Here is a 22,936-nt window from a genome sequence, read left to right as displayed (position 1 = left end):
ACCACTTTTGGAAGTATCGGGATAAGATAGAAGTTAAGACTTGAAGTTTGTAATCAAAATATGGCAAGAGCGGTGAAAAAACTCTCTTGATTTGCAAAATATTTAAATTGGAAATATATATTTGTACAGGTTTTGTGGTGTGAGCATTGATAACTTTTTATTGATATCCGAAAGCAGTGGGAGGCAAAATATGTTAGATTTGGTACTCCATAGATTTAATCACTTCCATCACCAAAATCAGTGCGCCAAAAAAAAGTTGCATCAACTTGTTGCGTAATAATGGTAATAAATTCAGCGTGCCGTTTCAGATAAATAAATGATGAACTACTGATGATTTAAAAATCAAGTTAACATAACCACAACATAGTGAAATGTGTCTGAAACATTTTGCAAAAATAGTCCTACACCACCGCGCCCGTGACCTCGACCTTTTTTACAGGAATCCATCTCGCGCCGACCGAACACGTGGACTGTCTGGCCGAAAAATACATAAAAATGGTACGATATCAACAAATTTTTGACAATTTATATTTTTTGTAGCAGCAACTAACACTGTAGAACTGAAATAAAGTACTAGATGCGTCGCAAGGATTGTAGAATTCGTGTATTTTGTGGGTTCTGCGGGGACATGCCGTGCTCAGCTCTCGGTACCGTCAGGTGGCAGCACTTGGATCGGAAAAGACCTACAGGCCTTCATAGTGCATGTTGTGAATATGTACAGGCTCTGAGGCATGCTCTGTTGGTGCCAACTTGTGACCCCGGCTGTTCCCTATCATGCTCATACTCAGGTGTGTTAAATCTTCAATGAATTGGAGGTGCAAGTGTCAAATTGGCCATGCCAGCTAAGAATCTATTTTTCACCTTCTTCCATTTTCAGGCTGCGCGTCCATTGATTACCGTATACTCCGACAAAAATGAAACAACCGGTACCAATATCACTTTGCCGGCTGTCTTCAGGGCCCCAATCAGGCCAGACGTTGTCAACTTCGTTCATTTCCAGATGTTGAAGAACACGAGGCAGCCATACGCCGTTAGTGTGCAAGCTGGTAAGTGGTTGGGAGAGGACTGGGAGGGTGTACCGGTGGTAATAATGCAATGCCTCCTGCAAAGCCCAAAAACTTGTGCAACGTGCTGATGATGAACAACCAATAGAGCCTTTTATTGTCTGAAAACACTTGATGATAAATGATAGGACTGAAGCATGAAACATCAGCTTAAAGTCTTGTCTTTTTGGCCCTTGAATTGGTATTACTCATGTACAACTTGTCTTTCAGGTCACCAGACTTCAGCTGAATCCTGGGGAACTGGTCGGGCTGTCGCTCGTATTCCTCGAGTCCGTGGTGGTGGCACCCATCGCTCCGGCCAGGGAGCTTTTGGCAACATGTGCCGCGGTGGACGCATGTTCGCCCCGACCAAGACGTGGCGCCGCTGGCACAGGAGGATCAATGTGAACCAGAGGAGGTACGCCATGTGTTCAGCCATCGCTGCCACTGGCATCCCCGCCCTGGTCATGTCCAAGGGACACAGGATCGAGGAGACACCAGAGATCCCACTTGTTGTTAGCGACAAGGTCGAGGAGATCAAGAAGACCAAGGAGGCTGTATCTTTCCTCAAGAAATTCAAGGCTTGGGCTGATATTGAGAAGGTGAGGGAAATCTTCAGTACTTGTGACTCTTGAAAATAACCTTTGGTGACGGAGCTGAATGATGATATCTTTGGTCCGTGTTTATGAATGTACATGATTTCAATCATAACCATCTCTGACAATGCTCCTCTTAGGATCCATAGTGTGGAATTTTGTTGGAATTCACATCATATCAAATCTGACATTTTCATCTTTCAGGTATACAACTCCAAAAGATTCCGTGCCGGTAAAGGTAAAATGAGGAATCGGCGTCGCATCCAGCGACGTGGACCGTTGGTCATCTACAACACAGACAATGGTATCAGCAGAGCTTTCAGAAATATACCTGGTAAGCAGCATCTTTGAATCTGCATCAGTTGTGCATCTTGATGGTTTCAGGCCATAGATCTTTCATTGAGATCAATAGTAACTTTTGAGATTTCTCTGCATTTCTTCTTGGCAACCTTTTAAAATATGTCCGCTCTTTATTCCAGGTATAACTCTGATTAACGTATCCCGCCTCAACCTTTTGAAAATCGCTCCTGGAGGTCACGTTGGACGTTTCTGTATCTGGACTGAATCTGCTTTCAAGCGCCTTGACAGTTTATACGGAACATGGCGTAAACCATCCAAGGAAAAGAATAATTATAACCTCCCCATGCCCAAGATGACCAACACTGATTTGTCGAGGTTGTTGAGAGCGGAGGAGATCCAACAGGTTCTCAGGGCCCCAAGGTGAGATATGGGATTGGCCCAGACCCATTTTGATGGGAGGGGTTAGGTAATATTCGCTTGATAAGATTTGATATGCTATGCGTTGCAAAGTGGTGGCTACCAAAATATGATGAGAGTTTTGGTCCGTGTTTATGAAATTTAGTGATTTCACAACTAACCATCTCTGATTTTGGTCAGTAACCACATATGTTATTTTTTGTCACTTATCTGATGAACTGCCAAGATGAAGTCGTGGTTAACGAAAGATAGGAATTGTCAAAAGCTATTGACACGCCCGCTTGTTAGAAATCTCATTGTTTGCCATTTCTGGTGGCAAGATTCATGTCGGGAATTTGTTCGGGCTAAATCATGTTGGCAGTTTTCTTGTAAAAGCCGTGGGCCCTTGAAGTGTATGCAATATCCTTAACTGATTTCAGGATTGAGAAAAAGAGAAGGATTCTGAAGAAGAACCCATTGAAGAATCGACGCATCATGATGAAACTTAATCCATATGATGTCGTCTTGAAGCGAGCTGGGCAGATGGCCACCAACAAGAAGGCACTGGCTGCTCAGAAGGCTGCTGCCCCCAAGAAGCCAGCTGCCAAGAAGGTGGGTTTTAATCAAAGATCCATAGTTATCTAGTGATGCGGAACCGAGATGTAAAAGATGCATAAATAGCAAAGCTTGCCCTAGAATCGGCAAAAGATGAGTTATTCTCTGCTAAATTTCAGCTTTGAAAGTGGTTTTACTTGACGCTGAATGAACAACGAAGTCCTTTAGTGACAGACATGCTTCCATGCCATGCCAGTATTACGCTACGTGGCCAGCTCTAGTCAGCCAACTTGACCCCTTTGGGCAGGCTTACAATGGCTAGACTCAAGTCCAAATATCTTATTCCAGGAAAAAGAAATTCCTAAGAAACCTGCTGGGAAACAACCTGCAGGCAAAAAGGTGACATTTGTAAATGTGTGGCATTGGTGTTTATAAAATGAGGTGGCTGCTTTTTTCTTTGGCAAATTGGTGCCGAGTGGGTTCTTGGTCCGCGATTCAAATTGGGGAAGACACTTGCTAATGATGAAAACCTTTAGAGCTTTTATCATCTGAATCCTGATGATTAATGATAGGACTGAAGCAAGTGTTTTCCCAAAATATAGTTGTGATCTCTCGTGTTTGTTGGCTGTTTGAGGGAACATTTCCTTGGGGTCTTCAATCTACTTCAGAGGGTTGTTTATATTTGTCAAGCTTGGGGTTTCCCTGTTGGCTTCCTCTTCAGATTGTTGGCTTATGGCGAAATTCATTTCTTTTCAGACCAACATTCCCCACTTCTCTTCGTGTGAATGTTACAATAACTTGTAGAAGGGGATGCCCGGCCATTGTTTTGACCGGACGTCAGATCTATTGATATGATTTGAATATTAAAACTCACTGTGTATTTTGTTACACCCAACTTGTTTAGCAGCGAGAAATATAGAAACTTGAATATCCTTTGAATATGCTCCCTTTCTAAAATGCACAATACAGTGTATATTCCCGAAATGGGATTGTATCAATTTGTACTTTATTCATGCATCTTTACTTGTCTTTCAGGGAGGCAAGAAACCAGCAAAGAAGTGAAGTTGCTAACGTGAGATGAGCCAAATCAAGAGAAAGATACATGCTCTGCCTCCTCCATCATAATTTATTCTGAGCACACATGTATGATTTGGCTTGATAAATATATTTGACTTCAAATGGAAAGAATTTTTTTTATATTTTTGCCAAAAATGCAGAATATATGTAGAACTAATGTCAGTTTGAGACCAATTGGTGGGCAACTTGGTAACTTCTCTCCTTGGCAGAGAATGCAGGTGCCCAACTGAATAAACCCAATTGGTGCTTAAAACAAGACGCAAGTTCTGGTGGTGATTCCCCATTCGGGCATGACCCCCAAGAGATAATGCACAACTGCCCCTTCCCTTGTCCTCTTCTGTTCAATGCAGCACTTCTTAAAATGTCTTCTTGCAAGCCTGGTCTGCAATTGCTGCAAGGGCTGATCTACACAGTACCATGTTGCTCCCCCCTCGGTCCCGATTTGAGTCGTTAAATTGGCCTACTACTGTCCCTGGAATGTGAGACCAACCTACAAAATCTGGCTGCTTGGGATGGAATTGTCGGGGAAAACGCTTGTGTCTCCTCCTCCTTTTGAGGACACAACCCAGCACTGTCTCGTCCTTCAGTGAAATACGAGTTGTGATCTGCCTTGCTATACAGAATGTCTCAAAAAAGGATGTGCTGCGCCTCAAGAGCCAGACATGAAGACCTTTTCACAGCCTATCTCTGTCGCAAAGTTAGACATTCACAGGATGTCTCAGAAAATGGTCTGCTTCGCCAACCAGCCACGAAGACAATGTCACAACCTACCTCTGTCACAGCAGTTCGACATCTGTTGCAATATAGCCTTGGGGAAAGATTTCCATGGCATTGTCACAACCTTGCTTTGTCTGATGTGTTGGGCATTTTCTGTTGAGCTCTACCATTATGACCAGCACAGAATGTCTCACTAAAAAATGAGGCCATGGTCACAACAACCTATCTGTCGCTCCAGTCATACATGTCTCAGAACAGTATCTACTGAGCCTCAGGAGTCGGGCATGAAAGCATGGTCAAAACTTATCTCCATCGCTCTATAGTAAGACATACAGGATGTCTCAGATATAGGGATCTGCCAACCCTCCGCGAGAGGCATGAAAATGTGGTCACAACCTAACTCAGTCGCGCTAGTCAGACACATTACAATCTCTGTCTCTGAAAGGGATCTACTGACTCTCAGGAGCCAAGCATGAAGGCATGGTCACAATAACCTTTAATTCTCTGTCGCACCAGTTTAACACATATTTGCGATATGTTACTGTACAGGGTGTCTCCAGGACACTCACCCTCAAGAGCCAAGCATGAAGACATCGTCATACAACCTGCAATATGTTAAACAGGTTGTCTCAGAAACGGATCTGCTGAGGCTGAGAAGCCAAGGTTACTGTCATTCCAGTCGGACAGGCTCTGACCTGTTACTTTTCAGGATGTCTCCAAAATGATTCTGCTGACCCTCACCGTCAAGAGCCAAGCAAGACTTGGTCACAACCTTTCTAGGACATACAGTTGCAATATTTTACTATACAGGATGTCTCAGAAAAGGATCTGCTGATCATCAGTCGCTCTCAAGCGCCAGACATGAAGACGTTGTCACAACCTAACTCTGTCGCTCTAGTAAGACACACAGCTGTAATCTGTTACTCAATCTCAAGGTATTTCCATGGCATTGTCACAACCTAGCGTTGTCTGATGTGTTGGGCATTTTCTGTTGAGCTCTACCATTATGACTAGCACAGAATGTCTCAGAAAAGGATGCGGCCATGGTCACAACAACCTATCTGTCGCTCCAGTCATACATGTCTCAGAACAGTATCTACTGAGCCTCAGGAGTCGGGCATGAAGGCATGGTCAAAACCTATCTCCGTCGCTCTATAGTATGACGTACAGGATGTCTCAGATATAGGGATCTGCCAACCCTCCGCGAGAGGCATGGAAATGTGGTCACAACCTAACTCTATCGCTCGAGTCAGACACATTACAATCTCTTTCTCTGAAAGGGATCTACTGACTCTCAGGAGGAGCCAAGCATGAAGGCATGGTCACAACCTTTAATTCTCTGTCCCTCCAGTTTGACATACATTTGCGATTTGGTACCATACAGGGTGTCTCCATGACACTCACCCTCAAGAGCCAGGCATGAAGACATCGTCATACAACCTGCAATATGTTAAACAGGATGTCTCAGAAACGGATCTGCTGAGGCTGAGAAGGCAAGGTTACTGTCATTCCAGTCGGACAGGCTCTGACCAGTTACTTTTCAGGATGTCTCCAAAAGGATTCTACTGACCGTCAAGAGCCAAGCAAGACTTGGTCACAACCTTTCTAGGACACACAGTTGCAATATTTTTCTATACAGGATGTCTCAGAAAAAGGATCCTCTGACCATCAGTCGCTCTCAAGCGCCAGGCATGAAGACGTTGTCACAACCTATCTCTGTCGCTTTAGTAGGACACACAGTTGCACTCTGTTAGCCACACGTACAGGATGTCCCAGAAGGATCTGCTGACCATCAGTCGCTCTCAAGCGCCAGGCATGAAGACGTTGTCACAACCTATCTCTGTCGCTCTAGTAAGACACACAGTTGCAATATGTTACCACACAGGATGTCCAAGAAGGATCTGCTGACCATCAGTCGCTCTCAAGTGCCAGGCATGAAGACGTTGTCACAACCTATCTCTGTCGCTTTAGTAGGACACACAGTTGCAATCTGTTAGCCACACGTACAGGATGTCCCAGAAGGATCTGCTGACCATCAGTCGCTCCAAGTGCCAGATGATGTCTCAGAAAAAATTCTGCTCACCCTCGGCCTCAAGAGCTCCAGTTTGACATGCATTTGCGATAAGTTACTATATTGGGTATCACTATGACCCTGACCCTCAAGAGCCACGTATGAAGACATGGTCATGACCTATCTTTGTCGCTCCAGTCTGTCATACTCTTGCAACCTGCTACTGATCAGGGATGTGCTGAGTCGCAAGAGCCAGGCATAAAGACATGGTCATGACCTATCTCTGTCGCTCTCGTCAGAGAACGATTTGCCTGCTCTTGCCATACAGGATGTCCCAGAAAAGAATCTGTACATCCGCAGGAACACAACATGAAGACATGGTCACAATCTGTCTCAGTCACTCAAGTTTGACATACATTTGCAGTCTGTTGCTATAAAGGATGTCTCAGAAAGGAATCGAGCCCCAGGAGCCGTGTATGAAGACATGGTCACAATCTGTCTCAGTCACTCAAGCTAAGTTTGACATACATTTGCAGTCTGTTGCTATAAAGGATGTCTCAGAAAGGAATCGAGCCCCAGGAGCCATGTATGAAGACATGGTCACAACCTGTCTCAGTCACTCTAGTTTGACATACATTTGCAGTCTGTTGTATAAAGGATGTCTCAGAAAGGAATCGAGCCCAGGTGCATTGTATGAAGACATGGTCACAACCTGTCTCGGTCACTCAAGTTTGACATACATTTGCAGTCTGTTGTATAAAGGATGTCTCAGAAAGGAATCGAGCCCCAGGAGCCATGTATGAAGACATGGTCACAACCTGTCTCTATCTCTTGTGTAAGACATATACATTCAAAAGTCGTCGGGGAAAAAAGTAAAAATAAATCAACACCAACTCATTATTTCTTACAAAAGGTTGGATGTCTTTGTTACATGAACATGAATAAATGCAGTTTACAAGAAATGACAAATGTTTCACAAGAGATCCAACGATCGGGACATTTTGACACTTTCAGTAAATATGTCATCAAGTTTTACAATGTTGCATTGCACACGACTCACTACTTTACAAAATCCATTGGTATAGAAAAGCAGGATGCAACTATACACATAAAATACTAGTGCACAAACTCCTATTTACAAGTTACAAACTACAAGCAGTTGTACATGTAGAGTACATCAGGTTTATTCTGTCAGCTGCACTTTTGCACGACTGAAGTTTATCAATATCCATGACTGTGGGCATTAGACCGAAGTTGCATAGGCCTCATTCGTTCATTTACCACGAGTCACTTTACGGGTTTTTCTTTCATTCCTCGGTGAATGCACGCCACAAGGCCGTGCTTTTACAGGGGAACGAAAGCAAAAGGGGAAAATGAGTCCTGGGAAATGAACGAATGAGGTCTATGTAACTTCGGCCTTACTGTAAACCAGGAAAATTTTACTTACGTTTTCATTTTGTGTTTGAATATCATTGAAATTACTGTTACAGAGTTTTTAAAACATTCGATCAGATGAGAGCATCTGAGCTTTAAACCATCGGTCGTTGTTTCAAAACAAGAACAGGCCTCACCTAAACTTACAATAAGTGTAAACATACTCAACAAGGACATAATTACTACAACCTTAGTAATTAAAGTGCACTGCGTGTCGAATATGAATGATAAAACATACTGCACATCATGAATAATTATCCTAAGTTACATGTATGACTACCAAAACCATCCAAAAAGTATAATACAAAATCGACTCTTCCTAAAAATACATTTTACAACTCAGGCACAGAAGCTGCATATTCTCCAACCCCCAGGCTGCGGCTAAATTGTCTTTATAGTCATGCGTGTGTGACTGCTTCACATCCAACTCAATCGATTCACTGAATGATTCAAATCACATTTATGTCTGATAGTCAACATACAGACTTGTTCCATGAACACGTTGTGGAATCTCACAATTTCACATTACAAATCCGAGTCCTGACAAAACATACAAAAAGCCATGGTTTGAAGATACAGGTGAGCGGTTTGCCAGCGCACAAGGAAACAAACCCCTGGGCTATGATTGATACCCTTTGAAACAGAAATTGTAAAAGCCAGTGTTTTTGAAACCTGGAAGGAATTTGCTTATGCAAGAACAGAGGACTTAAACAAATCTGAGTGTCCGTACTCAGCTTGACACTTTCTCCAACTGCCAACACTTTAAGACAGTAATGTCTTGATCTCTTAAAAACAAGGTTCTCAATAACTGTGGCAATTGACTCATGTCCAACTGTCGCTATCCTCATCATCATCATCGAAAGTATATTTGACTTGTTTTCTCTGGCGTCCTGCTCGATCAGCTGATGGATTGTGGGTCAGAGTGGTACTGGCGGCAAAATCGTCATCGTCAAAGTCCGAGTCAAAGCTGGCCTTTTTCTGAAAAGTTAGAATGACTTCCAATAAAGATGGAGTTAAACGATGGGGGTTGGGGGTAAGTGCAGGAATAGATCCCAAATTTAGACATGTAAAGAATGATGTTAATTTCCAGAGATCACATTCAACCTGAGCACTTTATGATGGTGTAATTGGACCAGAGACTACATGTACTTACTCCTTTCTTTGCTGGTGCTTTCTTCGTCTTTTTCTTGGGCATCATTTCATCATCTGTGTCATCGTCACTAATTTTCTTCTTCTTCGGTGCTCGTGGCTTCTTCGGTTTCGGCTCTCCGTCAGCTTTAGGTTTCTTCGGGGCTCTTTTCTTGGGTTCTTCTGCAAGTGAAAGAGCCACATTTTGGTTTACATGAGAGACTCTCACCCGACCGACTGCTGTACATTTTTCAATCAGACTCCCATTACACCAGTTGGGCGACATCTGGGGTCATCGGCCAAGTGACACTGATCATGTTTGTGCCTATTGTGACAAGTGAAGACCACTTACTGACTGGTTTACTGGCTGGCTTACTGGCTGGTTTACTGAAGATGGAGTCGGCTGTAGCTGTGGAGGTCTGTGAGTTTGTCTCCTCTGTCTCCATGACTAGATCACCAAAATCATCATCATCATCATCATCACTGAATGTGACTGTCATCTTCGGTTTGGGAGCTGCGCTTGTCTTCTTGGGTTCTACTGGGGTGGAAAGTGTAATCAGTCAGATTGGATGGGTTAGAAGTGAACCAAGTTAGGCACTGTAACATCCAAAGCAATTTGATCTCTTTAGCAAAAAAGGAAGAGAAGGTCACTTCTTCCTAGTATGTTCTTCTGCGTTAATTTTATAACTCGCTCCACAGCTAAGCATCAACTGGGTTTATTGGTCTTGTTTCTCCTGACCTCCAAGCTACTCATATTTCTCACTTGGATGTGGCAAAGGCTCATCAAGATACATGTACAAGATGTTCATGACGCACCATTAGGTTTGCCGAAGATGTCATCGAATGTTGCCTGCTTTTTGGGCTTTGGAGCTTCCTCATCCATGTCAGTGGTATCACTCTCACTGTCGATGACATACTTGTTCTTCCCATTGCGACTAGAGAAAATAAAAGGGTGTCTATTTAGAAAACCTACAACTTGTATCTCAAATGACATAGAATACCTTGAGGTGAAAAGAAAAGTGAGTGATATCGAAAAAAAGGTACCTAGGTGGATCAACAGATCCTCCAAAGTCGCTATCAGAATCCAGCGGGTCAGCTGCAACCCCATCATCATCATTAGCCGCATCATTGTTGACCTCATAAACATCCATGTCATCATTGCTGTGATTCGATGCTAGGTCGTCATCGATGGCTTCTCTGCTGGGGTTTGATGCCAGGTCATCGTCACTTTCGTCACCAAATTTGAATGTGGCCTTTGAAGCTGTAAGTGGAGGATAATTGTAAGCGTCAGTGGGTCAATCATATACCTTACTAAATCTGTAATACATTCTGTGCCACTGTCAGTCACTTCCCTTCTGCCAAGCCTCGCACCCAAAGGCGTTGTCTGCCGTTTTAAATTTTGAAGCTGTCCATGAGGATCAGAGCAATTTCTTTGGTGCTCATTCTGATCCAGACTCCAGGCATATTTCACCACTGGAAAGGTTTCAATGATTAAAGCGGCAGGGAATATCACTTCAGTTTTTACTCAGTGCCAATACTGGACCATACACCTCAGCCAGGTCAGAAAAGTGAAAGGCTTCCATCAGAATGCCTTGCGTTCGACATTTGCTCTGAGCAGTTAGGGTGGACCACTGCAGTATCCAGTTGGCAACAACAACTGCCCAGATTCCCCACTTTGGCCCGATCTGTCAACTGACCTGCTGCCCTCCTGCTACCAGCCGCTCTCTCCCGTGGAATGAACACCCTCTCCTCCTCCCCAAAGTTATCATCTGAAAACTCTTCTTCAATGGTGTCACTCTCAGAGTCTGACCAGGGGTTTTTCTTCTTTCCTTTGCCTTTTGGTGCTGAAAAAGCATAAACATTGATTATTTAGTGCTTGGGTTGCATTTATAGAATTCTTGTTGCACTCTTGGTAGCAGACAGCAGCAGACAATACCTTCGCACTGGCACTTGCTACGTACTAAAAAAGGTCATGGGTGAAGGGCCAGCACCAATCTAAAGAAATGTGGCTTTGTCCACAGTTCTAACTGGGCCCAAAAGTATTTCGTTTGCCTAGGGCAAACAAATGGTAAAGCTACTCTAGGTAATTTGTTTGGACAGATTGAAAAAAACTTACAGCCTGTTGGTTTTCTCCCTTTTTTCTTGGGCGATCCACTTTCATCTGGAAGTGAAAAGATGAGAAAGGAATGAACACTGGCTCTACATCTCTCCAGGCACGACAGTCCTCACACGTCTGTGTCAGCATCTCAGTGCTCAGGAACAGATTTTAACCTCCAAACACTTCTAGAGGGTCAAAAATAGATTTTTGATTGTTCATCGGTAATTTTGACCACCCCTAATTTGGGCACACACACTGCTGATATGGGAGTCATTGCTTTGATTGAGATGCCTGCCGAAGTGTTTATTGTTGATACTAGGGAGGCCGGTAGCAGGTAACTTGTAAATGCCGAGGCCCAACAGTAATTTAACAGGAACAATGTGGGTTAGGTTTTCTCTGTGATAAAAGAGGTGCAAAATTATTAATGTGGGTGATTGTTTTGATAAAACAGTACCAAAGAATGACGTGCACAAGTCAATGAAATAACACAATTGAGACAAAGTGTAGAGAACTGAACAGGGGAGTTGGTGGTTGCAGGGAGAAGACGCTCCTCATGTTTGGCTTACTTTCCGATTCGTCAGTCTCAGTCTCAGCAGACGGAGGAGGTTGTTCTTTGGCTAATCAACAAATGAAGGCACAGGTGTCAAGAATATCAAAGCAAATGACATCAAGGACAATGAATATGACAACACATGTTTGAAAACCGAACGCCTGCAGTTGAACATGAAACAAAGTATTTTTCTGACAGAACTCCGTCACATTTTTACAAGAAAACATAGGCGATGATCCATGTAAAGAGGACTAAGAACGACACATGGTCCATTGGAGTAAGCCAAGCAGAACTTGTAACGACACACAGGAGGACCCTGGTGGAAACACCAAAGGTCAGAGTACCCAAAATAAGAAGTACTTCCAAGGATATTTTTCTTAAATACACAACTGAGTCTCTTAGTCTTACCAGGGTCTTTCTGTTTCTTTGGTGCTCTCGGTTTCTTGGGTTTGTTGGCTTTCTCCACCTTTCCTGCAGCTTTCTTCCCCGGGCTGCCGATGCGTTCAGAGAGAGGCTTCAACTCGTTGCTGTCATCATCATCATCGAACGCTTCCATCAGGTTCGTCTGTTTCAAGCCATCATCCTTAGCTGCCTTTTTCTGGAAAATAATTCAAGAAATGATACAATTACTTTGTCTTTGATACCAATACAGATTATGGTTTCTGTGGAGGTCCCCTGTGCCAACTGGTTTTTACCCAGTGACCAGCCACTGACACACAACAAATGGTCACAAGAGCAAACAGTGAAGAGAAACTAACCGCTTTCTTGGCTGCAGGTTCCTTCTTCTTGTATGCGTCATCGATAACTGGGACAACCCGCTCGGCCATCGGCGATGGTAGCATCTCTGTGATGAGTTTCTTTTGCTTCATGGCACCACGCCCGCCACCTCCCTTGCCCGATGTTTTAGCCACAATCTTTGCGCCGGCTTTGTCATCCTCCCGTTCCTTTTGCTCGACTTTCTGCAAGGTTTAAATAAAGTTTGATTCTTAGTCCACTAATACACCTCCGCTCTACCCAGATGAATCATCTTACTCATCAGTATATCTTGCAAAAAAGGTTTTAAACTTACATCGAGCTCTTCGAGGAAGGCAGCCAGATCCTCGTGCCAGAGGTCCTTCGGGGACTTCCTCCTGAGCGTGTGCAGCTCATCATTCTTCTCATCTCTCTGTTTGAGTAACGCCTCCCTCTTGTCCTTGTTGAGTGTCTTCACCGTCATGTCAAGCAGGTAGTTGAAGTCCGGACCCTTCTCAACTTCCTCTTCCTCCTCTTCATCCTGGTTCGTCTGAGATTCAATCAACTGGAGGTAAACAAATCAAAATGTGGAGACAGGCCTCTTTAACTCTTGTAGGCAATGTACGGAAACTTGGTGTTGGCAATCTGACGCGAGTATAGGAGATGCCAACTCCAAAGTAAAACCTGACAATGACCGGAGAGCAATTCAGCTCTCCAAACCTCACTCCAGGGATTCAGCTCTCCAAACCTCACTCCAGGGATTCAGCTCTCCAAACCTCACTCCAGGGAGTGAAAACAGCTCTCCTGCCATGACAATAATAAGAGCAATAACAGGAAGCAAGGAATCGGTCAACATCTTACCCTGAGTTTATTCTGCGCTGCCTTCCAAGCCTTGATCGGGTCAGAGTCGTAACCAAGCCGCAGTAACATCTGAACCATCTCCTTGGTGCTCTTCTTTCCTAAAATTCATGGTATAATGTCACTGATTTTGAATTGTTGGGGGCTCATTATAAATATACTTTGCATGTTGACCTCAATTTCGAATTAGTCTTGGTTTCTGTCACCTTTTGGATGAACCTCCTCTGACTTTCTAATCTGAACTCCCCTTCTGACAAGATTCCCAAACCCAATTGAAACAATCTCTACTTACTGATGTCCTCGATCTTGATTTTCGCCTCTGCTACTTCTTGGATGAAGCGTGCCTGGTTTTCCAACTTGAGCGCCTCCGCTGACATAATGCCCTCCATATACTCCTTCCTTATCTGGTAGCGGTCCATGCGCAACTCAAAGAACTCCTTGAGGATCTCAATGGGGGTACTGTACCGCTTAATGCAGCCCTTGGAATCAAATAACACCTAGGAAACGAGGACAGAAGGTTACATAAACTACTATTCAGCCAGGGTAATTTTGTTGGCTGATTCAATACTTTTTCTCTCTAACTGACGACTATTTCTTCTTTTTGATATTTGCTCTGCTCTCAGCGCTGTAACTACTACGCAACTGGTCTGAAATTGGGGTAATATGCCAAAACAAATCTTTTGAGAAATTTTCACAAATTGCAAAAATTTTACGATTCAGATGGCCTTATCTTACATACCATGAGGCTCGTATTGGCTGGAGACTGAATTTTGAAGTACTTGTGTAAACCTTGAGCACGAGCGTGGTCTAACTTCTCTCTCGCCATCTTGACGACAAAGCGCACCGTGCTGTCTGTGTGATACTCCTTGTAATCTCTGCAAAGATTGAAAACCACAACTCAGACTTGGGAACAAATGAATACAGTGGTCATAACTTTCATATTATGACAGTAACTCATTCATCTTGTCACAAGTTGACTTATATACTTGGGTTACTCGAAGTAGTAGTCAACAAAATGGGATTTTCACTGTTCTTCTTCTACACTGAAGATGTTCATGACCAGCATGGTTTCATCTGCAACACATGGACACCTGATTTCTCCCACACCTTGTCGGCTGGTGTCCTCCATCTTCTTAAGTTAGATGTTTGTTGGGTCTCCTCTACCGTACCATATGATTAGCCTGCCCCCCCCGTATTTGTGTTCTTAAAACAGACGATTAATCAAAATCAGGGGATGAATCTTACTGGATGCAAGGTGTTACTTTTTCTGTTCCCTGAAGGAAGGGTTCCAGTACTTGTTCCTTGTAGCTCTGCGTCCACAACCGGATGGGCAACTCAGTGATTTCTACCGTGTTTTCATCGAGGATGGCAATCTCACCATTGACCACGCATCGTGTATCGTCAACTTCCATGATGTCACCCTTGAAGTTTTTATACCAAGGCAACTGAAAAACAATGGAGATTTATGAAGGATTCAGCCAATGATTTTGAGATGGGATTCTTATTGTGATTTGGGGGAGCAAGTTGTTGTTATTTTTCTCCTCTCCTTATCTCTGCATCTTCTTGAAACATAGGAAATCACAGTCAATTTTTAAAAGAATTTAAGCTTATTTTTTACTAACCATATGCTTTGGTTCCTCTCCATTCATGAGGCGTTTCAGATTTTCCACAATGTCCCTGGGGTTATAATTCTGGACGCGTGTGCTCCAACCAGTGCCGATACCATCTGCGCCATTGACAAGCACCATAGGTAAGATAGGACAATACCACTCAGGTTCCACGGACTGGTTGTCGTCGAAGAGGGTATTCAACATTGGTGTGTCGAGGGGGTTGAAGATGTGCTTTGCAAGAGGGCTGGGAATAAAGAAGCCAGGATATATGAAATATGTGCGTATATTTTGTCTTCGGCACTACAGAAGCAAATAACTTCCGATAGTAACAAGCAACTTTCATCTTCAGGCAGTTATGCATCACTGAACTTCCCAGTGCAGTGACATACCAACCGTGATATAGCTCCTTATTCTTTTCATACAGTCAACCTACCTGAGCATTGTAAAGATATATCTGGGACTGGCAGCATCTTTTCCTCCATGGAGTCGCGTTCCAAACTGACCAATTGGCTGCAAGATGTTGATGTTGTTGCTACCAACAAAGTTTTGCGCCAAGTTGACGATCGTCTGCATCAATGAAGCCTGGAATAGAAACAGAAGACTTCAGCCATAGTGTTCAATTGGTATAGATTTTGGTTAGGAATTGTCTGTGCAACTTTTAAGATGTCACCAGCAAGACTACATCGCTTGCTTACCAAAAGTAAGACAGAAGTTACCTGTGGAACAAATCTGGCCAAATAGCCGTCAATGGATGTTACTTGATGCGTTGGCCATCAGTTCACCATAAGGGATCGTTGTGTCAACTGGCTGCAAGTTCCAATGAGCAATATCTCCTTTTCTTACCTCACCATGATGGTACGATGAATGCTCAGCGACAGAACCAGCAAGCTGGGCAACCTTGACTTCCCGCTTGTCATTTCTCTTCAAGCAGGTAAACAAAACCTTCCGCTGGCCTGGTTTCAAGCCTGAAAAATAAGGTTCTCGTCAGTGTGCTGCAAATAACAAGATGTACAACTTCGCGGAAATATACAAACAAGCTGCCCATCAACAAGGATGTCAACCGAGAGGAAAAGTAGCATGTGCCATATTACATGTAACATCTGAAGGCAGACTCTAGAATAAATCTAAAAGTTCCATATAGGCCTAGTTCTAGTTTTACCTACCATCTACAAAAGAAGGAATGGACCTCTCATTGTCAGCGTTACTGAACAAAATCAACTCTCTGTTGATGAACTCATTATAGCTGATGGCCCGGGTCTCCTTGCCATACAGGTAGAGCTCTGGCAGTCCCATCTCTGCACGATTACGTCTCTCCTCCATCCAATTGGTCAACCATTCTTTCCTCTCATCAGTCTTCTTCCTGCTGAACGCCTACAAACAATTGAATTTGTGTGAAACACTGTCATAACTGTCTTGAAACTCTATGCAGCCAGAGATGGATTTTAAAATTCAATGCATGAATGCATTTGGTGCATGCCACTCCAATTGGTTGTACTTTCCCTCAAAATACTACTCCTCGAAAACCCAACTCACCAGATTAATTGAGGCATCATCCTCGGGTCCCGAATATTTGAATTTGATCCGATGCCGGAGCATGTCAGAGAAGTATTCCTTGGCCTCCTTTGATGTACTGGTACCCAAACCTGGATGCGAACACAAAATAATCATGAAGAACCTGAAGATTTCTATTGAATGATTCTATGCCGGCTTGTGAAATGAACCCCAATCTACCGAGTGCTCAACTTAACCTGGCCTCAACCTATAACATGTATAAAGGTGGTGGATTTTGAGATTTCAACGGAAATTATTTTGATGAGATGTCGTATTCATTATAGTCATGTCGAGTTATTTTTCACTCCGAAGTGCCATGATTCATTTTGTCATCCCATGAAGTATCTGACTTCCTCAATTTGATCAACGAATAAATGAAAACGTACCCTTGTAGTACTTGACCCTCCATGATGGCCAGTTTGGAGTGTCCTTCTTCCACTCTTCAAACTCGGGCAAACTGTAGAATGATACCTCACGCTTGTTCTTAGTCACCTGAAACGAGAGAGAATCAGTCATAGGAAGTTTATACAGCAGTCTGTCCATGTCACATGTCACTGAGAGCATAAGCCATTGGAGCTCACACAGGTTATATAATCAACTGAAACTAGATCAACCGTGTAGCCAAAGGAACTAATAACTTCAGTGACACTAATATACTGGAAATATACAACTGTTCTCACCTTGACAATTGGGGTAATAAACTCCTCCAGGAACGATGACCTGAGAAGTGCCGGCCAGTTGTGATGGAAGAAGTTGACTAAGAGTCCCTTGATATGTGAACCATCCTGATCCTGATCAGCCATTATCATGATCTTTCCGTAGCGTAACGTCTTTAACTCTTCCGGTGTTTCGTATTTTGTTTTGTACTTGAGGCCGACGATCTTGATGATGTTGTTCACCTCGGCGTTTTCCATGATCTGGAAGTGAAGTTAGCTTTCCTGATCAGGGGATTTGGTCATGAGGTGGAAAAGGGGGAGGGACAGACTTAAATAACCTTGAAAATATCCGAGAGGGCTGGAGGACAAGGGGAGGAACCTTGAACCCGAACAGAATGACCTGGAGATATCAGATGCTGCAGGCACAAGTTACTTCAAAGGAGTCAACAAATCCAACATGACTCCCATTCCAGGGTAAAAAATTTAGATATATCTCAGCTCTTATGCCGAGTTAATTGATTGGACTTCTGCTGATGACAATATGAATTCATGCCACAAGTAATCCATCCTCGACTCACCTGTTTATGACTGGCGTCTCGCACATTGAGTACCTTACCACGCAGCGGGAACACGCCATAGTTGTCACGGCCCACCACGCCAAGTCCTGCCACTGCCAACGCCTTGGCTGAATCTCCCTCCGTCAAGATAAGAACACAATCATGAGCGAACCTCGTACCAGCGTTGTTTGCATCGTCAAGTTTTGGTACGCCTTTCAGCTTGGACGTCTTGGCACCAGACTTTTTGTTTAGCTGCGCCTGGGCTTTGAACTTCATCCACGAGAGGATGTTCTCCACGATGCCAGATTTGCTGACCTGAAAACAGATTTGAACAAAGTTAGGACAAAGTAGATGAAACAGTACTTAGTACTTCAAAGAGGTGAGCATACCCTAGTGCTTTGTACACTAATGCCACTGACCCCCTTGAGAGGCAATGATCACTTACGTTGGTGACAAACTTTTCCCCGAGTTGACATTTTGAGCCGAAAGCCTTGACCAGTGACGTCATGTTCTCCTTGGTCTGAGAGTCAAATGATGGATTCTCAATCAGGCAATTCACAAACACCCACAAGTGACTTTTCACCTGAAAAAGAGAACGGAAACCTCATACCAGAGCGTAAGATACAAACATATGAATCCGATTGATCCATCGTACTCATTTTCACCGGAAGTGCAGCCCCGTGGTCCTCCTCAACCAACCCCCAACTTTAAAAACTTCTTAAAGGCAAAGTCCCTATGTGCTCAATGATGCTGATGTATCACAGGGTTATGAGAGGCCGTACTGAAATGCTTCATGCTTTTCAAATACCAATATTTCTGAAAATGAAACCAATTATCGCAACCTACTACTATTATACTAAAAATGTTTAAGCCAAGTGTCAAAATAGTTCAGTTCATCAGGCTGGAGTATAGCTATGGCACAGATGATGAGTGGTAACACTGGACCTTTAGGACGAAGGGAATAATTGGGGAAATGTACGTCTCACTATTGATACCTGGAATGGTTTGATGTTGAAGTTTCCTTTGCCACCCTTCTTCTTGACGACACTAATGAGCTTGTTTACGACTTGATCTGTGATGTAGTCAATATGGCGTCCGCCCTTTGTCGTGGCGATACTGTTGACGAAACTGGCTTGTTGGAACCCTTTGTCGCTCTGTGTGACAGCCACCTCCCAGCGCGTATTCACCACTTCATGGACGACCTTCAAAGGTGCATTGTTATCATCTGTCTTGTTCTTGATGTACATCTCGACGTAGTCTCGGAAATTTTTTATCTGGAAAATTAAACGTTGCGAATGAGAGTGATCTTTCGAAAAGCATAGAACAGTCCATCTGACCATTGCAGAAGAAGAAAACTGTGTGCGTGAGCCGATGGCTTCAATAATAAACAAACCTATTCATTGGGAAAGCCATGAAAAGTAATCAACATACCGGCAATCTCTTCCCATTCAGAAAGACTTTGACACCGCCATGACAGGCCGCTGCAATGTCATACGCCCTTTTTGTGAACAAATCCACAATATCCTTGTCGAGCACAGTCATCTTGAATTTGTCAAGGTCGGGATAAAATGTGATAGCTGTGAAGTCATCACTTTTATCATTGCCAATCTTGGGTTCTGAAGCCTTGGACATGTTGTTCGTCCATGTCTGAAACAGAAGTAGGAGTAAGTTGTAACAAGTTGAAATTTGGACAGAAGGTTGAGTTTATGTTATCAGGACAGGAAACACTCAGTCACTGTCAAAATTGACTTTTAGCCTCTGCTTCAGTATTTACATCCTCTCATAACAGAATAACTCCATTTTTCAAAAAAAAATATTAAAAAACCTCAATTCAAATTCATACCTGTTTAAAGTTTTTTTTATAGTCTTTAGCGGAGGTTTCCACAACAAACTTCCTACTGAAGATATTGCAAAGCTTTGCACCGTAACCATTGCGTCCTCCTGTTGTCTTCTTCTGCTCGTCGTCATAATTACTCGATGTCAACAAATGACCAAAGATCATTGTTGGCACATACATGTGCTCCTCTTTGTGTTGAACGACAGGGATTCCTTTTCCATTGTTCCAGATTTTGATCATGTTCTGTTCAGGGTCGATGTCGATTTTGATCATCGTCATTTTGGGATCACGCACCTTGTTATCAGCTGCATTCACTGTAAAGAAGAGACGGATTTAAAGTTAAACTTACGAAGTACATGTTCGAGTAGCCTCACAACGACCTCAGCTCCTACCATTGTGTCGGTATTACTCGATCAAGTACCGTGCGACGATGCTCCACGGTTATGACCACGGAATAAAGGACCACCAAGCCCAGCATATTTGACAGCGCAATCTTGAGTCGTTAAATTACTCAAAAGTATCATCATGGGTACTTTCCTACATTGCTCTCGAGTTTTCTCAAGTCTTTCCCCGGGAGTGGGATGTAAGATAAACGCTAACATACTTACCAAGGATTTCATCAAATATCTTGTACAACCCAGGAACATATGTGATCTCTCTCAACGCCATGCAGTCCTCAGTATCATCGTATACCCACATTGGCTGTAAAACAAACATAGATAATGAAATATGGCGGAAAGTCCCTTCAGGCGACACCTCTCAATATATGGACATCCACTCTATTATCAACAACACAAACTCGCCTTTCGTTAGAATTTGACAGCAGTAATCAGGACACCTTTCAAAGGACAGTATTCATAGGTTCCAAGGAGTTATCTGAGAGCTCTTTTGTGCACTGCTTCCCAGACATGGATTACTAACCTGTGTGAGGGCTTCTATAGACCCAATGTATGTATCAGGGCGGAGCAAGATGTGTTCCAATTGGGTCTTTTTCTGATAGATTCTTTCCACTGACAGACGTTTGTTGGATGCTGGCTTGGATGTATGAGCTTGAGATGCATCCCCAGCACCTACTGCTATATCTGCAGTAGCCGCAAGGGCAGCCTCTGCTGCAGATGAAGCTTTCTCTGCATCCTTTTTCTTGGCCTTATTGAAGAGGGTCTGAAGTATGAAAGAAGCGAAGCGAGGGATAAGACAATGACCACTGGTTAGAACAAAACATCCATCAAAACAAATGACTCATAGTGACTTTTAAACTAGGCGGAGGAAGTCACTGCTGCGGAGGAAGTCGCTGCTGGCCCAAAAAAACCTGAATATAGGCACAACGAACAAAAGAACATGTGGTGTGCGATCATGCGGTCTTTTGTTTGCTGCTTGCATTTTTTGCATGTTGGTGGCCAGCAGTGGCTTCCCATCACCTCTAAAATGTCTTTTTATATAGTTTTGGCATCAGCAGAGAAGAGTCTGTGTCAGACCTGATGAGCATGGGGTCAGACACAAACAAAAAACATTTTGTCAGTTGCGCTGCCTTGCTAATGCACAACAGCTCACCAGATCTAGGACTATAGAAGTGAGAATTCAACAACTAAAAAAAAGATATGGATAAACTGTCAGCCTGCCTGGCTAGCCTGTCCTCAAGATCAATTCACCAAGTTATGAATTGTTATGGTTAGAATGCGTACAATACATTGTGTACATTTTAACAGACTCCACCAACATGACCAAGTGCACTGTACAACACACTGTCTGTACATTTTGTACACAACATGCAGGAAAGTGGAAAGAATGACCACAGTGACAGAGAAACGATGATAACACATCGAATATACCTTCAGGGGCCCATCAAAACCGTTGGTGGACATTAGGGGGTCTTTATTTCACCGATCAAAATAATCAATGTGTGTTTTATTGCAAGAAATCCATTAAATTTGAGGAAAAATATAGGAAGAGTCCAAATCAAAAATTTTCAGTCGCTCGCGCTGTTATAGTCTGGCAGCCAATAAAATCTCTAGAAACGAGTCAGGTGATCAATTTATGTCGCGGTCACGTGGGGTAAAATGGCTGGTCATTTTCAAGAAATTGACAAGACAACATTGAATAAAGCAAAATTAAAGAAATTAATAGAAACTTACAACCCATTGTAGCGCCTCTTCTGAATCTTCTGCCATTTTTCTGTCGTTTGGAATCAATAAGATTGTTGAAAAAATTACTTAGTTGCCGAAATTCAGTTCAAACCAAGTGACAATTGACCGGTGGGAAGTTCCAACCAAAAAAGGCAAGCCAGGCAAAAACTGCAATGTTTATCGCGATTGCACCACTGCAGTGTTTAATCGACCACAGCTTTTAACAGATTCATTGGCACTTTCTATTGAAAAAGTCATCCTGGAGCTTTTGAGATCATCAGTGAGTTCAATTTCTTAAAGTTTTGGGCGCGATTAGGCTGCCGAGAGAATTCGAGATGGATGAAAATGAAGTCAAATTTCGTACATCATTCCGGGACGTTAATTTCCACTAGATCTAATCAATATCAGTGTACAATTGATGTGATAGTGAAATTAACATATGTTTAATGCATCAGAATCAACAAAACACTATCCCCAATCGGGAATTACTCATGCGGCAATGTTTTGTAATGCACACGCAGCATTTTTATTACAAAGCCGGTTGGGTGGATATAAAATACACTCGCGGAACGAAAATTGTGACAGCAAAACGCGCGCAAAAAGAGAACACACGTGTTTGCTTTTTCAATTCAAAGATTGCTTCGATATCCTCGGGTTACCTTTGATCACTGAAAAACCTGGTAGGAAACATCACAAATTAAAATTGCGAATTCCTGAACGCATGACATCTATGTTTAGAGCATTTAGTTTTGTAGACTACCAGTAATCCATTTTCAAAAAAGGCGATTCTTATTAGGCCTACTATCGGTTTAATATCTGTTCAGGTAACATTCGAGAGTAACATCCTTATTTCGAAAATAATGCATGATCCGCATCTGGGTGAAGTATCTTGTGGGTTTGGGTCCGTCACCGCCGGCACTGAGATTCGCCGCGTTCGTCCACTGGGCGTGTTATCCACGTGCACATATTGGGAAAGGTGGAAAAACTAGAATCATTGTAGCCATGGATTGAATAAAACTGGGGTCGGGGAAAAAAACTTGAAAAGGAACGAGCTGAACATGTGTTATGGGAATAAGAACCCCGCACTGGTTCATGGTTATATTTCCA

General features: G+C 43.1%; 2 protein-coding genes and 1 non-coding gene across 6 annotated transcripts; 2 read left to right on the top strand and 1 right to left on the bottom strand.

Annotated features, from left to right (window-relative positions):
• The first annotated feature begins 425 nt into the window (after positions 1–425).
• LOC135499783 (large ribosomal subunit protein uL4-like) lies at positions 426–4,078 on the top strand. 2 transcript variants are annotated; one of them, XM_064790736.1, is made up of 8 exons: positions 426–498; positions 878–1,046; positions 1,275–1,645; positions 1,844–1,973; positions 2,119–2,359; positions 2,776–2,947; positions 3,239–3,289; positions 3,926–4,078. In XM_064790736.1, the coding sequence occupies exons 1-8, from the start codon at positions 496–498 to the stop codon at positions 3,950–3,952; spliced, it is 1,164 nt and encodes a 387-aa protein (XP_064646806.1). In that variant the 5' UTR covers positions 426–495; the 3' UTR covers positions 3,953–4,078. The 2 variants fall into 2 exon arrangements, with proteins under 2 accessions (XP_064646806.1, XP_064646807.1); XM_064790737.1 differs by lacking the exon at positions 3,239–3,289.
• LOC135500036 (small nucleolar RNA SNORD18) lies at positions 2,461–2,530 on the top strand. Its single transcript, XR_010449388.1, has one exon. It is a non-coding gene; the product is annotated as a small nucleolar RNA SNORD18 (small nucleolar RNA).
• A 3,520-nt stretch (positions 4,079–7,598) lies between the features above and the next one.
• Positions 7,599–21,680, bottom strand: LOC135499530 (DNA topoisomerase 2-alpha-like). Of its 3 annotated transcripts, none has more exons than XM_064790340.1 (29): positions 21,536–21,680; positions 20,628–20,867; positions 20,315–20,408; positions 19,713–20,020; positions 19,301–19,516; positions 18,865–19,143; positions 18,315–18,452; positions 17,891–18,184; positions 17,337–17,573; positions 17,043–17,148; positions 16,639–16,748; positions 16,269–16,476; positions 15,949–16,070; positions 15,539–15,687; positions 15,118–15,349; positions 14,741–14,940; positions 14,235–14,370; positions 13,788–13,992; positions 13,499–13,596; positions 12,975–13,202; positions 12,664–12,864; positions 12,314–12,503; positions 11,374–11,418; positions 10,955–11,101; positions 10,302–10,518; positions 10,074–10,192; positions 9,610–9,795; positions 9,283–9,440; positions 7,599–9,107 (listed from the first exon to the last, which is right to left on the bottom strand). In XM_064790340.1, exons 1-29 carry the CDS (start codon positions 21,566–21,568, stop codon positions 8,952–8,954), a joined length of 5,052 nt encoding a protein of 1,683 aa, XP_064646410.1. In that variant the 5' UTR covers positions 21,569–21,680; the 3' UTR covers positions 7,599–8,951. The 3 variants fall into 3 exon arrangements, with proteins under 3 accessions (XP_064646410.1, XP_064646412.1, XP_064646411.1); XM_064790342.1 differs by having other exon boundaries at positions 9,634–9,795; XM_064790341.1 differs by having other exon boundaries at positions 9,610–9,792.
• Between the last annotated feature and the right edge of the window lie 1,256 nt (positions 21,681–22,936).

This window comes from Lineus longissimus, chromosome 15 (genome assembly GCF_910592395.1).
Source record: "Lineus longissimus chromosome 15, tnLinLong1.2, whole genome shotgun sequence".
In the NCBI taxonomy this organism is placed as follows: domain Eukaryota; kingdom Metazoa; phylum Nemertea; class Pilidiophora; order Heteronemertea; family Lineidae; genus Lineus; species Lineus longissimus.
This window is presented reverse-complemented; position numbering and strand designations above follow the sequence as displayed.